Source organism: Podarcis pityusensis, assembly GCF_964106645.2.
Source record: "Podarcis pityusensis genome assembly, chromosome: 4".
NCBI classification, from domain to species: domain Eukaryota; kingdom Metazoa; phylum Chordata; class Lepidosauria; order Squamata; family Lacertidae; genus Podarcis; species Podarcis pityusensis.
In genome coordinates, this window is record NC_138027.1 from 1,850,267 (window position 1) to 1,866,145 (window position 15,879).

Below are 15,879 nucleotides of genomic sequence, written 5' to 3' on the forward strand. Positions count from 1 at the left end.
GAAGGGGGGGCACTGGATATCTGCCCCCAAAGTCCCACCCTATTGGCACCAAGTGGCTGATGATTTAATACATTTACACACAACTTTTCAATAAGAAGCCTTCCCAAAGAGGTTAGCAAGCTACACACCAGCAATGGTCTCTGCAGATCTTGCATTTCAGAGATACCACAATGTCACATTCAGGGATCCCCTTCTTTCTTTGATTTCCAGGAAGGAGAGCCAGCATAGTGTGGTGGTTAAGAGCAATGGACTCGTAATCTGGTGAACTGGGTTTGCTTCCCCGCTCCTCCACATGCAGCTGCTGGGTGACCTTGGGCTAGTCACACTTCTTGGGCTTTCCAACGGGGGCATTGGGTTGGCCAGTGTGAAAACAGAACACCAAGCTAGATGAACCCTCTTTGGCCTGATCCAGCAAGCTTTGGCCTCTTGCATGATCAACAGCAGTGGGATTTACACCTAGGAAAGGTCAAGACTCCCAATAGTTTGGAAGTCAGTTCTAATGGAAGTGTCAGGGTTGGTTAGCACCAGGAGCCAACTGTCCGCAAGAAGTCCTGGAGAAGATAGGCATTTATTTATTTATTTATTCATTCATACATACATTACATACATACATACATACATACACACATACATACATACATACCCCGCCCATCTGGCTGGGTTTCCCCAGCCACTCTGGGCAGCTTTCAACAGAACTTTAAAAACAGAATACAAGCTCAAAAGCATGTCAAAGTGCAAGTAGATAAATAGGTACTGCTCTGGCAGGAAGGTAAACAGCGTTTCCGTGCGCTGCTCTGTTTCACCAGAAGCGGCTTAGTCCTGCTGGCCACATGACCCGGAAGCTGTACGCTGGCTCCCTCAGCCAATAAAGCGAGATGAGCGTCGCAACCCCAGAGTTGGCCACGACTGGACCTAACAGTCAGGGGCACCTTTACCTTCTCCACAGCAGCCTTGCAGAGCAGGCCTGGAACACAGGGAAACCCACAAGCGATGATGTGAGGATGAGTGGGTGGTTTGGCTCCAATGTGGACCTGGTTCTAGCATAAGGTTGTCTAGGCAGCAGCCAACTTCATCTGAAGCACAGAACACCTGGATGTCCAGAAGGAAGATGGGAACCATGTTGAAATAAACCAGCCAGGCTGCTTCCACAGACAGCACATTTATTGTAGCATAGCCACCCCTTTGCTTGTTTGCTTTTTCTGTGGCATCTGCACAGCATCAGGAACAAAACATCCTCCTCTTAGGTTTTCCCTTTTTGGCTTCCATTCCCTCTATAACTCAGAAGATCCACCTTTTAAAGGTGCAATGTTTCAGAGAGTGGATGGCCCATGGCATTGCTTTTTAGCCTGTTAATAACTATATAGTCATTTCCCAAATTGGTCTCTGTGTTTCCCTCTTCATGGCCTGCCTCTCCTCTGTAGGAATTGGCTCTGTCACCCCAACTCTTCCCTTTCCAAATATCATTGTGACCATATCACTCCTTCCTCCTTTGCTCCCTCACTCCTAAATTGTCGGCAAGTGGGGGCACAGCCATGACCGAGAGTGCAATGGCGAGGGAGGGTGTGCTTAACCCTTTCTCCTCTCAGGAGAACCAGGGTGGTGCAGTGGTTAGAGTGCTGGTCTAGGACCTGGGAGAGCAGCGTTCAAATCCCCCCACTCTGCCACGAACTTCACCGGGAGGTGAGAGCCGCTGCCTCTCAGCCTAACCTACCTCACAAGCTTGTTGTGGGGATTAAATGAAGAAGAAGAAGAAGAAGAAGAAGAAGAAGAAGAAGAAGAAGAAGAAGAAGAAGAAGAAGAATAGAATCATAGAGTTGGAAGAGACCACAAGGGCCATCGAATCCAACCCCCTGCCAAGCAGGAAACACCATCAGAGCACTCCTGACATATGGTTGTCAAGCCTCTGCTTAAAGACCTCCAAAGAAGGAGACTCCACCACACTCCTTGGCAGCAAATTCCACTGAAGAAGAAGAAGAAGAGGAGGAGGAGGAGGAGGAGGAGGTTTGGATTTGATATCCCGCTTTATCACTACCCGAAGGTGTTTCTGTGCACTGCTCTGGTTCCCCGGAAGCGGTTTAGTCATGCCGGCCACATGACCCAGAAGCTGTCTGTGGACAAATGCTGGCTCCCTCGGCTTATAGAGTCAGATGAGCGCGCAACCCCAGAGTCGTCCACGACTGGACCTCATGGTCAGGGGTACCTTTACCTTTAAGGAGTCTCAAAACGGCTCACAATCATAACATAATGATGGCTGACTGGGAACAGTTATGGACCACAGGTATGAAGTTTACGGCATGCAATGCCTTAAGAGAGAATATTATGAAAATGATATACAGGTGGTACATGACCCCAGTCAAGCTTGCAAAAATCTATCACTTGCCCGACAATAAATGTTGGAAATGTAAAGAAACTGAAGGTACCTTCTTTCACCTTTGGTGGACGTGCCCAAGAATTAAGGCTTTCTGGGAAATGATCTATAATGAAATGAAAAAGGTATTTAAATATACCTTCCTGAAGAAACCAGAGGCCTTTCTTCTGGGCATTGTCGGCCAATTGGTGCCAAAGAAGGACAGAACTTTTTTTATGTATGCTACAACAGCAGCAAGAATACTCATTGCAAAGTATTGGAAGACGCAAGATCTACCCACCTTGGAAGAATGGCAGATGAAGGTGATGGACTATATGGAATTGGCAGAAATGACTGGCAGAATCCAAGACCAGGGAGAAGAGTCGGTGGAAGAAGATTGGAAGAAATTCAAAGACTATCTACAGAAATACTGCAAAATTAATGAATGTTAGAATGATGTTGGATAGAAATTAAGTGGTTTCCAGCTGTAATGCTTTAAGGGAATATGAAAAAAGGGTTATTAATAGGTAAAAATCTAACGTTATTACTTTTAAGACCAAAGATTAGGATAAATAAAGAGGGTAAGGATTGGCTGAACCAACAAATTGAAGTGGAATACAAAAAAGGGAGGTATGAGGAGGTCCGGGAAACAAGCTAAAGAAAAATAAGCAATGGAAAATTTGTGTGTTTTTAACCATTTTTATTTTGTATTCTTTTTTTTTCTTCACTTTTATTGTAATACTTTAAAAAATCTTAATAAATATCTTATAAAAAAAACAACAAAGCAGCTCACAATCTCCTTTCCCTTCCTCCCCCACCACAAACACTCTGTGAAGTGAGTGAGGCTGAGAGACTTCAGAGAAGTGTGACTGGCCCAAGGTCACCCAGCAGCTGCATGTGGAGGAGCGGGGAAGCGAACCTGGTTCCCCAGATTACGAGTCCACCACTCTTAACTGGGAGAACCATGTGCACCACCTTGAATTCTGCAGAGAAAAAAGATGGGATGCAAATGCAGCAAATTAATTGATTAATGGTTCCAAATAAAATAAAAAAATAGGAGAGCAGTGAGACTGTTGGCTTTTGTTTATTACATTGCGTGGACATTAAAGTCAACCCATTTCAGAAGCCCCAGCCTACCAGAGGAGACCTTTTCATCGCCCTCACAGTCAGAACAGCCTCCGGTGGCCCCTCAACTGTTCAGCAAGAAGGCGACCCCTTCCCTCCAAGCCTCCTGCTCTTGTCCGTGGGCAAAGGGTCTGTCTGGGCTTTGTGGTGGCGCAGCAAGTTTATTATTGGGAGGGAGAAGATTTGAAGCTTGTCCAGGAGTTGGGTGGTCTTATTCAGAAGCGGCCGACCCCGGGCAGGGGTAGCCATTGACCCAGGGGCTCACCCCCGTGGAGTAGCCTCTCAAGCGCAGCATGAACCAGGGAACCAGCACAGGCGCCTCGGCCATCAGCGCCTGGAGCCCTTGTTCCATCTGCACCCAGGCCTGGATGGCTTTGGGGTTGGACATGGCGGCCACCATCTCTGGGCTCTGCATCTGCTGGGAGAAGTGGAGGACCTGCTGCTGCGCCTGCTCCTGTTGGGCCACCGGAGGCCCTTCTGCGGCCCGCAGGGCACTCTGCATGAGGGAGAAGATCATGCGCTTGGTGTAAGCGTTGCAGAGGTTGACAATCAGCTTCGGGATCTCGCTGGCGTCTGGTGGTGGGAGGCTGCCCAGGCCAAACGCCCCAGCCCCGGACGTGGGCGGCAGGTTAGGCATGGAGGAGCTTTGCCCTGGAGGGGGAGCCAGGCTGCTGAAGGCACTGCTCTCCTCACTGCAGGTGCTGTGGGTGCTGTGGGAGCTGTGGCAAAGGGGCAGAGAGCCCACACGCTCCAGGCTCTCCAGCTGGGACCCCTGGCTCCTCCCCAGGGTGGAGGCGAAGAGCTCCTGGATGGCGTTCAGCCCTGGTTCTGGTAGCTCACTGTTCAGCTGCCTCAGGGGGTTGTCCCCTCCAGGGATGCCGTGGAGGCTGATCAAGGCTTGGTCTGGAGCCTTCAGGTCCTGGAACATCTCTGGGTTCTTTGCCAGGTCCACAATCTCCCTCATCTTGTCCAGGATCACCCTCATGATGTCCATATTGTTGAGTATGTGTCTGATGGCTGGGACTTGCTGAGCCAGCTGCTGGATCTCTGGATTGGCCAGGATCATTTGCCGGACCTTCTCGATGATCATCTCTGAGGTGGGCACCAGCTGCCACTCGGAGCTGGAGGGGGCTGCCTCAGGGGACCCCCAGGAGCCCTGCAGGCTACCCCCAGATGGTGTCAGGGCAGGTGGCATAGTCCCGGGAACATAGGGAGACTGAGGAGGGTCTTCCAGGTCCCTTTTGAGAGTCCTGATCACCAGGTGTACAGTCATCCCATCCGTGATCCCGCAGTGGCGGAGCGTGTCCTTGTCCTTCAGGATCCTCCCAAAGTAGACCAGCACCAGCTGGCTGGTGTCGCAGGAGAAGTGCTTGGCAAGCTCCTCCTTGAACTGCTGGATGGTGCTGAGCTCTGGGAGCAGGAACTGGGCGCTGCTCTTGGGGGACTTTGCCGTGATGCAGATGAAGTTGGGGTTGGAGGCGAGGATGGGGCAGGCCTCTGGGGGCCCTTCCGGGTCTTTGTCCATGGTTTCCATGATGCACGGAGGAGGAAGAGGAGGAGGAAGAGGGGCTTGCATGGGAGAAGAGGGGCAGAGGCGTCTCGCTAGGCAGAGAAGGTGCCAGGGGAAGGACGGCGCTGCTTAAGTCACCTGGAGGACTGCGCTATGACAGCCGCTGCGGTTGTGGTCCTTTAGGAGAGCAGCTGGCTGCCCCATACACTGGCGCTGGGGTATGGCAAGCCTGATGGCGCTCCCTCCCTGGACCTTCTTCTCTCCCCTCCCTCCCTCCCTCCCTCCCTCCTCCTGAGCGAAGGAGCTGCTCTCCACAAGGCAGGCACATCAAGGAGTGGGGGGGGGGTCACTGTGACATCGCCAGTGATGTCAGCAATGATGTCGCCGCCACCCGCAAAGCTCTTGGTAGCTGGCAGAAGGAGCCTCCAGGAGGAATTGCAGCCCTCAGGTCCCCTCTGGAAGGGACAGGGCTTCTGCTCTGAGGCAAGGCCACCCGAGGCCAGGTCCTAGAGTTACCACTTCATAGAATTGAAGAGTTGGAAGGGATCCCCCAAGGTCCTCTATTCTGACCCCCTGCAATGCAGGAATCACAGCTAAGGAATCTCTGACAGATGGCCATCCAACCTCTGCTTATAGACCTCTAAGGAAGGAGAGTCTGCCGCCTTCTGGATGAGTCTGTTCCATAGCTGTCAACTTTTTCCTTTTTTTAAGGGAAATTCCCTTATTCCGAATAGGATTCCTCGCAAGAAAAGGGAAAAGTTGACAGCTATGGTCTGTTCCACCGTCCAGCGGTTCAAGTAACCTGGTGGGGAGCTTTTATCCTCCTAGGCTTTTCAGAAACTCATTTTTTTCATGCATTTCAGCTTAAAAAACAGCAGCCCTCTTTTACTCTCCCCTTTGGATTTTAAAGCTTTTCATACTGATTTCTTTTTTTAAAAAAAGAAGAATACTTTATTTAGAATTCAACAATAATAAAGGGAAAAACCACAGTAGTTGTTACATCAATTCATTACAATTAACCTGATTTTAACAATATACAAATAGTAATAGAAAAATTACACAACATCACTTTTAACTTACTGAAGTTTTCATATTACACTTTTTTCTCTTTTTCTCTTTCTTAACAAATCAAAAAGAGAAAGGCTAAAAAAGGAGGCACAAAAAAAGAAAAGAGAAAAGGAAGAAGAAAAGGGGAAGGGGGGAAGGGAAAAAAGAAGAAGGAAACAAAACAAAACAAAATAAATATATTTGACTTCCGAGTAGACTCATTGTATTATTATTTCTACTATTTTTTCACACACAGTTCCAATATGATAGAATACTTTATAGTGATTTTATGCTGCTCTATGATAGCATTATATCGGTCATGCTTGGTGTGGATTGTTTTAGGGTTAGAATTTGAATATTGCATTTCTATTGATTCCCCCCCCCCCCCCAGACAATGGGTGGTGATAACATTCCAAAGACGGAGGGATAGTGAGCTAGATAAACAGAATACATTTCTCTCCTTTTCCAAACCGTTTCCTGTGCCTGAGGAGCCGCAGAAAAGATTCCTGCATTGCAGGGGGTTGGAATAGACAACGCTTGTGGTCCCTTCCAACTCTACAATTCTATGGTTCCATGAGTTCCCTCATCCTAAACAATCCTTACCTTTCCATCCTCTGGACAAGACCTTCCTCACTGCACTGCACCAAATATATTACTGGCACAAAATAAATGTTACATCTCTCTCTCTCTCTCTCTCCCTCTCTCTCTCTCTCTCTCTCTCTCTATATATATATATAACACACACACACCCCACTTCTTCTTCTTCTTCTTCTTCTTCTTCTTCTTCCTCTTCCTCTTCCTCTTCCTCTTCCTCTTCCTCTTCTTCTTTGGCGGCCCCTCGTAGCCAAGTTAAAACATGGTTTTAACAATGAGTCTGTAAGTGTCTGTGGAGGCCAATTCTGGATCCACATGTCCTTCCACAGGGGGGACATTGGTTTCTGGGTGGGAGTTGATCCCGGTGAGGGTTTGGCAAGCGTGCCTTCCTCTTAGCCAGTGTGGTGTCGTGGTTAAGAGCGGTAGTCTCATAATCTGGGGAACCAGGTTCGCGTCTCCGCTCCTCCACATGCAGCTGCTGGGTGACCTTGGGCCAGTCACACTTCTCTGAAGTCTCTCAGCCCCACTCACCTCACAGACTGTTTGTTGTGGGGGAGGAAGGGAAAGGAGAATGTTAGCCGCTTTGAGACTCCCGAAGGGGAGTGAAAGGCGGGATATCAAATCCAAACTCTTCTTCGTCTTCTTAGCACATTTCTCCCTTGTGTCCTGTGTTTGAGCATCTTCAAAGTCCATGGCACCTTTGGTCAAGGCTGTTTTCCAACTGGAGCGCTCACAGGCCCGTGTTTCCCAGTTGTCAGTGTTTATATTACATTTTTTTTAGATTTGCCTTGAGGCAGTCTTTAAACCTCTTTTGTTGACCACCAGCATTACGCTTTCTGCTTTTAAGTTCGGAATAGAGTAGCTGCTTTGGAAGACGATCATCAGGCATCTGCACTTGCTGGATCATCACCTTGTCGTGGTGAGTGGGCTTGCATGTTCCTATGACCCTTGTGAGCGAAGCCATTGGGAATCTCGTACTCCTAGCAGGGTCACCCAAGGTGGTAAGGTCAAAGAGAAGGAGCTAGACAAAGAATGATCCAAGAAGTCCTCAAAGGCAGAACAGGTGGATGATAACAAGTGGTATGTTACAATGGCTGTGAAGGCGGATGAAGGCTGCAGCAGATAGGAATCTACTGGTTTGTCGTGACTACTTCATACCATCGGAAAAGAGCCCTACTGTGAAGACTGTGCGTTGGTCAGCGTGCACTGATCTACACACATAAAACAAATTCACGCACAGGCGTCTTCCAAAACACACACACACCTAGCAGCTCATCTGTACAATTCTTGATGCATTCTGCAGAAGGCACATGCAGAAGACGACGGTAGGGGCAATCTTTTCTGGAAGATATTTGTATTTCGAGGAGTTTAGTGATCTGACATGGTCGTCTCTTCCTGCCTCTCTTTACCTCCCCTCTCTGTCTCTTGTTCTGCTCTTTGATGGCTGAGAATAGCCTTTTAATGCCCTGGTTTGTGGAAGGAAGTAATAGTGTTGGGCACCTTCCTTCTTTGAAGTGAGACATTGGAGAGGTGGCTAGTTAAGGAATCATCTGCGCTAGCTAGTCGGGCAAGGCACGTAGGCTAACAAGTTAGCTATCTGTAAATCAAATGGTTTGGGGGCATAGCTCTCAGAAGCTCATGCAACCTGAGGCCACCTGGGGTCCCTTCATCACTTCTTGAGGGCTTCCCAGTGGCAGATTGAAGTGCTTCCTTGGTAATGTATATAATGCTTATTGTTTAGAATAAAATCTTTAATCTTCTCACTTGTGCTTGTATTGCTTCTGAATCTCATCAAAAGAACCATCTGCATTTGGCAAGACAACAGCCTAGCTCAGGGTGCTGAACTCAGCACTGCTATGGTTACTCTTGGTATATTAAAAAATGTAGATGAATACATCAGATGGAAACGTCTCTCTCTTCATTCTAGGGATCGCCCTCCATCCCTTCAACTTTCTTTGTCAGTGAATGGGGAGCTGCTTTTAGGTAACTGGTCTGTTGAAACATTGGTGGAACAAGCTGGTGACTCTCCGCAGGATCTCCTTGGTCTTCACCCCATAAACAATGGGGTTCAGCATGGGAGGGATGAGGACATACAAGTTGGCCAGTAGGATGTGAACATAGCCTGGGATGTGGTGGCCAAAGCGATGGGCAAAGAAGGAGAAGAATGCAGGTGTGTAGAACATGAGGATGACGCAGAGGTGGGAGCCGCAGGTGCTGAGTGCCTTCAGGCGAGCGTCTTTGGAGGAGAGCCGAAACACAGCCCTCAGGATCAGACCGTATGATGCTGCTATCAGCAAGGTGTCCACGCCGATGGCCAAGATAGCCACCATGAAGCCATACCAGATGTTGACCGTGATGTCGGAGCAAGCCAGCCGGGCGATGCCCATGTGCTCGCAGTACGTGTGGGGAAGGATGTTGCGTTGGCAGAATGTCAAGCGCTTGACGAGGAAGATGACCGGGAAAATCACGCAGAAGCTTCTGACCATGGCAGCCAGCCCAATTCTCCGAATGATTGAATTGGTCAGCAAGGTGGTGTAGCGCAGCGGGTCACAGATGGCGATGTAGCGGTCGAAGGCCATGGCCATGAGGATGGCCGACTCGGCAATGAAGATGCTGTGGATGAAGAACATTTGGGCTAGGCAACCTTCGAAGGAGATCTCCCCGGCCTTGAACCAGAAGATGGCCAGCATTTTGGGAGCGGTGGAGGTGGACAGAAGCAAGTCAGTGACAGCCAGCATGGAGAGGAAGAAGTACATGGGCTGGTGGAGGCTGCGTTCTGTGAAGATGATGAACAACAGAGTGCTATTCCCCACCAGAGCCACAATGTACATCAGGCAGAAGGGGATGGAGATCCAGATGTGAAAGGCCTCCATCCCTGGGATGCCAGTCAAGATGTAGGTGGTGGGGGGCAAGGAGCTGTGGTTGGCTGGCAACATCTGGGGCCTTGGAAGGACTTCCTGGTAGCTGTGGTGGATGTAATCAGGAATCCGTTCCCTCTCCAGCAGGCGCTGGATGGAAGACAGTTCACAGGGAAGAAAATCTACTGGGATCCAGAACAAATCCTGAGGAAGATGAGGCAAGCATGTCTTCTGCTGCTCCAAAGGGGAGGACCCAAACTGATGGATTCAAACCACAAGAAAGGAGATTCTGATAAGCATTAGAAATAATTTTCTGAGGCCAAGAGCTGTTCGACAGATGCCCTCGGTGGACTCTCTTTCATAGGAGATTTTTTAAACAAAGTTGGGTATTCTTTTGTATTGTGCTTCCTGCATTTACGAAGACAGCAGAGTCAACACAGAGTTAAGCCAGAATGTGGAAACCCTGCAGCCGCGTAGTGGGTCTGTCTGGGGGGTCTCCTCTCCCGCCCACCCTGAACAAGGAAGCTTTGTGTGTGCTAACAAATAATAAATAAATAAATAATACACACGTCTAGAGAACTCATTCAGCTGTCAAACCTCTCCTTCCTTCCTTCCCTCCCTCTGGCATTCATCTTCTGTTAATCTGACTTTAGCAGGAATGGCACAGCAGACACACAAAGGTGTACGAAAACACTTCTGTGTTTCTTTGAAGCAATGCCAGGTTGCAAGCAATAGGTTGCAAGTTTAATGCATATACCTCTTTAATTCCCCCATAATTTCCATCTGACATTGGACTTCCCTTCTGTGGTTCCCCGTATTTTCTAATATTGCTGCATATGATAACTTATTCTGCACCCTGTCCTCACCATACTATTCCAAAAGTCATCATTTACTGCTGCTCCTTATTCAAATCCTACTTGTGTTTACAATAGCTTTTTAAACATTCTGCAAATGGTTTCCAGTCCTCCTTAAAACCTGCCTTTTCTGGATCTCTAATTTCACTGGGCAGCAATGTCAAGGGCCCTGCCAGATAAGTCCTTCCTAGTCCAAGCTGCCCCTCCTAACCCCTTCAGCACCCCCGTCTAACAGATTTGAACCACACCTGCCCCGGATATTTTGCCCAGCTCCTCCTTGGAAGGCAGCAGCAAGAAACGGCTTTGTGCAAAGTTCTCACCTGCCTTTAGCCCCAGCAAGCAGAGAAGCTCAGAGATGGGATTTGGGTCCCCCCGGCAGCAGCAGAGACAGGCATTTGAAGGAGGCTGGGTCCAAGGAGCTGAGGGACTTGGTCTGCCTCGTGTCTGCTTGGGAGTCCTGAGGGGGATTTGGAGGCAGGTGCTGGTGGAGGAGAAGGGACCTCCTGGGACCCATTTTTCTCAGGGTCAGGGGGGATTTTCAAAAGGCAAGGAGAGCATAACGCTTAGTTTGCTCTGGGAGGCTAAACGATCTTTTCTTTTGTTGCACAGTAAAGTACTTGCATTGTAGTCAGGTCCCAGTCCCACCTGCGCCTTGGGTTCAAGAGAGCCTGGGATTCCCCCAGACATCCTCAGTGGGCATGTTTCCCTACACACAAACTCTGTGGCCCAAGAACCCCACCCCTGACTCAGCGGGGTTCACAGCTAGCCGTGGATTTGAACCAGGATATTGCCCCATTTGCAGAGAATCAGAGACTCAACTTGTAGAGTTGGGAGGGACCCCTAGAGTCATCAAGTCCAACCCCCTGCAATGCCGGAATCCCAATTAGAGCATCCATGACAGACGGCCACCCAACCTCTGCTTGAAGACCTCCAAGGAAGGAGAGCCCACCACCTCCCCAGGGAGACTGTCTCACTGTGGAACAGCTCTTACTGTCAGAAAGGTCTTCCTCATGTTTCTTCGGAACCTTCTTTGTTGTAATTTGAATCCATCGGTTCAAGCTTGCTCCACCTGCCATGTGAAAGCCCTTCAGCCTACAGTGGTGCCTCAGGTTACAGATGCTTCAGGTTACAGACACTTCAGGTTACAGACTCTGCTAACCCAGAAATAGTACCTCAGGTTAAGTACTTTGCTTCAGGATGAGAACGGAAATCGCACGGCGGCAGCGGGAGGCCCCATTAGCTAAAGTGGTACCTCAGGCTAAGAACAGTTTCAGGTTAAGAACGGACCTCCAGAAAGAATTAAGTTCTTAACTGAAGGTACCACTGTATTTGAAGATGGCTATCACGTCAATTCGCTGTCTTTCCTTCTCCATCTCCATCCTTTGTCTCAAAGTGTCCACCTCGATCTCCAGAGCAGCCTTGAAGCCATAGGGATTCCCAGCTCCTAGGAGCTGAAGCACTTTCGTCCCCGGGGGTTTTTTGGCCGCCAAGAAAAGGCTGCTGGACTTGATGGTCCCCTCTCTGGCCTGGCCCAGCAGGTGCTTTTTAAGTTCTTTTGGTTGGTTTAATGGTTTATTTCATTTCAAAAAAATATATACACTGCTTGGTTGTTGTTGTTGTTTTTAAACCCACCCTCAAAGCATTTTACAAACCCACCCTCAAAGCATTTTACAAAAAGATGAAACAAGAAAATCAAGAACAAATTGCAGCCATACCATATCCCCCAACATTCCTCGGATGAAAATAGGGACATTTCTCACACATACCCCCCAAATGACTTTCATTGATGTCCCATTTTTGTGACCCCCCCCCCAAGCATTTCCTATCTGGAGGACGCTTGCAAGCATTCCCTCCCCCCACAAACAGGACACCCTCCACCGTCCTGAGAAAACCTACTGATCCCGATTTTATTCTTCAGTAGATTTACAAAAAGAAAAAGACACACAGATAAATAAATTTAGATGTGGACACACAAATCATTTCTTTTTTTAAAAAAAAAGTCAAGACTCCTTGTGCTCCACTTCCCATTTCTTTACCCCCAGGGCGGCTCTGCCCTCTGCCTGTGCACCCCAGAGCTGGCGCGCCATGCAGGTGGGGCCTTGGCAGTGGTGGCCTCTCTTCATCCTCACCCACTCTTCAGCAGCTGCCATGAGCTGCCCAAGGGAGGAGAGGCCACAGAGAGACAACGGGATGCTCCCTCGCCACCACTCAGGGCAAACGCCAGCTCACCCCAAGCTGGGTGGTGCCAGCACTGGCAGGGGGAATAGGGACATTCTGGGATCCAATCAGAAGCTGGGGTGACTTCTGTATACCTGAAGGAGTGTCTCCACCCCCATCGTTCAACCCAGACACTGAGATCCAGCTCTGAGGGCCTTCTGGCGGTTCCCTCACTGTGAGAAGTGAGGTTACAGGGAACCAGACAGAGGGCCTTCTCGGTGGTGGCGCCCTCCCTGTGGAACGCCCTCCCATCAGATGTGAAGGAAATAAGCAGCTATCTTATCTTTAAAAGACATCTGAAGGCAGCCCTGTTCAGGGAAGTTTTAAATATTTAATGCTGTGTTGTTTTTAACACTCGATTGGGAGCCGCCCAGAGTGGCTGGGGAAACTCAGTGGCTGGGCAGGGTATACATAAATTATTATTATTAGTAGTAGTAGTAGTAATTCCATGACTGTCCCTGGGAAATCGGGGTGCTTGGAGGGTACGCCTACCAACAGAGGAGCCAACAGAGGAGACTTTTTGAAAGATTTAAAGCCTTTTATTCACAAACCATGTAATCCACGCCTTTGCAGAGCTCCAGCATCGGCACAGCAGCTGCAGGAGTCCAGCCTCGGCTCAGCTTCCGCCCTCTTCCACCTCAGAGTTTGTACGTCCGCTTCTGCTTGGAAGACGGCTGCGCGGACGAGCCCCGCAGGCGGCTGGTGGTCTTCACGCCAGCTAAGAAGTCAGCGCCCACCAGAGTCTCCAAGATCTGCTGGGCAGTGACATCCTGGCGTCCCACCCTCGAGACGGGGGGCACGACATCGCAGAGGGAAGTGATGGAGTGCGCCCTCCGCGCGGGCCGCTCAGATCTGCCTCGCCTCTCTGTTCCCGGCTCGTCTGTGGCGAGTGCCTGCAGCCTCTGCTGGATTTCTACCAGCCCCTGGATCTCCTTGGGGCTCCAGTTGGCCAACAGGATGTCTGTGTTTTGAATCTGCTGAAGGAGGTCTGGGACCTGCGGGGCCGCCTGCCCCCGGGGGCTCCTGGACACGGAGGTGTTCCTGCGGACCATCTTGGCCACCACCTCCGGGGTGTGGCTGCTCCTGGAGGGGCTGCTAGATGCGAGGTTCTGCATCAGATGCTTTATGATTTGGTGGAGGAGGTTCTTCACAGCTGCCGAGGCGAGTTGTCCTGTCTCTCCCCTGAAGGCGCCGCTTTCTCCGTTGCTCTGATCGTTGCAATTGGGTGCCGGGTTCTGGGCGCCAGGCTTTGGAGGCCAAGTTCTGGGAGAAGGCAGCCTCTCCCGGGCCCTCTCAAGCCTTTCACCGTGGTCAAAGATGGGTGGGTGGCCCCCCAGGGATCCTGGCGAGGGGCTTGCCCCACACCGCTTTGGAGTGGCCTTCTGCCCTAGTCCTCTTTGTGCCTCGGGGAACACACCCTGAAGGACACTGTTGTTGTCTCCACCAGGGACGCTTCCAGGGCAAGTGGTGGCCTGGGGAGGTGATTTGATGAACTCCTTCACGACCGCTGGGTTCCTTGCCAGTTCCACCACCAACCTCATTCCTTCTGGGGAGCTGAAGACGTGGCTGATCTCAGGGGCTTTCTGCATCACCTGCCGCACCTGTGGGTTGCTGGTGACCAGCTCCTTCATCAGGTCAGGGCTGGAGAGCTTGCTCTGGATGAAGGGGTTCTCCAGCAGTTGCACCATCATGTCTGGGTTGGACATGAGCTGGCTCTGGAACTCTGAAAAGTTGGCTGTGTTGAGGCCCAGGCTGGCGGTCAGCTCCCGGAGGCCATCGCTGGCAAAAGCGTCTCCCCGAGGAGGTTTCTGATCTGGGGCAGTGCTGGTAGGGCTGGCGGAAGCCTGTCGGGACAGGCGCCCCCGGGGAGACCGGACGACCACGTAGACTGTTGCGTCGTAGTCTAGGTGGATGCCGTGCTGGCCAAGGGTCTTGTGGTCTTTCAAGATCCTTCCGACATACACCAGCACAACTTGGTCAGGAGAAGAGGAGAAGTGCCTGGCGACGTGTTCTTTGAATTCTCGGACCAACATCTCCCTGTGGACCAGAAACTCTTCCTTCTGCCACGGAGTCTTCACGATGATCCGAACAACTTGGGGCTCAGTGGCTCTGAGGTCAACCCCCGGGATTCTCTGGCTTTCGACCATAATGCTGCCAAGATTTGAGAGCAAGAAGCAAAGACCAAAGTCAGGCTTGGCTTCTCATCGCACTCCAAAGTGGTCCTGCCTTCTTTCCTCTGTCACCACGCAAGCTGTGGGGTCCCTCTTCTTGACACCCCCTCCCTCCCCCAGCCCAGAGGCCCTACACAACCTTCTGGTGTGGAACCCGTGATTTGTGATGTCAGCGCTGAGGTCGCCGGATGCAACTGCCCTTGGCCCAGTGACCCAAGAGGGACTCTGTAGCCCAACCCAGCCCAGAATTCCTCCTCGCCCCCCCCATATAATTTTAATTGGAGTTTTAACATTCCTTATTTTCCTTCTGTAAATCATTCCTTTTCTTACAATGCTACAGTTTACAGAAGGAAAATAAGGAAGAGCAGTGAGAGAAAGATGATACAGAGAAGGGCCACCAAGATGATCGAAGGTCTGGAGACCAAGCCTTGTGAGGGAGCAGGTTTAGCCTGGAGAAGAGGAGGCTGAGAAGGGATATGAGAGACATCTTAAAATATCTTAAGGGCTGTCACATGGAGGAGGGAGGAAGCTTGTTTTCTCCTGCTCTAGAGGGTAGGACTGGAACCAACAGATTCAAGAAAGGAGATTCTGACTAAACTTGAGGAAGAACTTTCCAACAGTTAGAGCTGGGGAAAGGACTCCCTTGGGAAGTTACGGACTCTCCTTCCTTGGAGGTTTTGAAGCAGAGGTTGGATGGCCACAGTCATTTATTGTGATTCCTGCACTGCAGGAGGTTGGACTAGATGACATTTGGTGCATCTTCCAACCCTACATTTCTATGATTTTATGCAGCGTCAGTGCAGACATGGGGTATGACATGCAGCATGAGTGCAGCAGGGTACTTTTGAGGGTGAGCAAATATTCCTACATATTTGGAAAAGAAAATACTGCAGCAACTGCCAGTATGCTGAACACAAGGGGGATGAAACAGAAATGTCAACCCTAATTCCCTCGCTTTCTTATCATGTGGACACCATATGGACAGAGATGCAAAGGGCTTAGGACTGCAATACCCCCAAGGACCACCTCTCCCCACAAGAACTGACCTGGACCCCGTGATCATCAGCTGAGACTCTTCCTCATGCGCTTCCCCCGCAAGAGGCCCAGAGGGTGGCAACACGAGAACGGGGCCTTTTCTGCAGTGGCTCCCCACTTG

At 50.2% G+C, this 15,879-nt stretch overlaps 3 protein-coding genes across 3 annotated transcripts; all 3 read right to left on the reverse strand.

Annotated features, from left to right (window-relative positions):
- Positions 1–3,415: 3,415 nt before the first annotated feature.
- Positions 3,416–5,247, reverse strand: LOC308475215 (ubiquilin-1-like). The gene has a single exon (XM_081002225.1). The coding sequence runs from the start codon at positions 5,046–5,048 to the stop codon at positions 3,684–3,686; it is 1,365 nt and encodes a 454-aa protein (XP_080858351.1). The 5' UTR covers positions 5,049–5,247; the 3' UTR covers positions 3,416–3,683.
- A 3,355-nt stretch (positions 5,248–8,602) lies between these two features.
- Positions 8,603–9,672, reverse strand: LOC308476318 (olfactory receptor 52B2-like; the record flags this gene model as incomplete). Its single annotated transcript, XM_081003857.1, has 1 exon — positions 8,603–9,672. The coding sequence occupies exon 1, from the start codon at positions 9,557–9,559 to the stop codon at positions 8,603–8,605; it is 957 nt and encodes a 318-aa protein (XP_080859983.1). The 5' UTR covers positions 9,560–9,672.
- Positions 9,673–13,069: 3,397 nt separating this feature from the next.
- On the reverse strand, positions 13,070–14,867 carry LOC308475193 (ubiquilin-1-like). The gene has a single exon (XM_081002195.1). It carries the CDS (start codon positions 14,697–14,699, stop codon positions 13,191–13,193), a length of 1,509 nt encoding a protein of 502 aa, XP_080858321.1. The 5' UTR covers positions 14,700–14,867; the 3' UTR covers positions 13,070–13,190.
- Between the last annotated feature and the right edge of the window lie 1,012 nt (positions 14,868–15,879).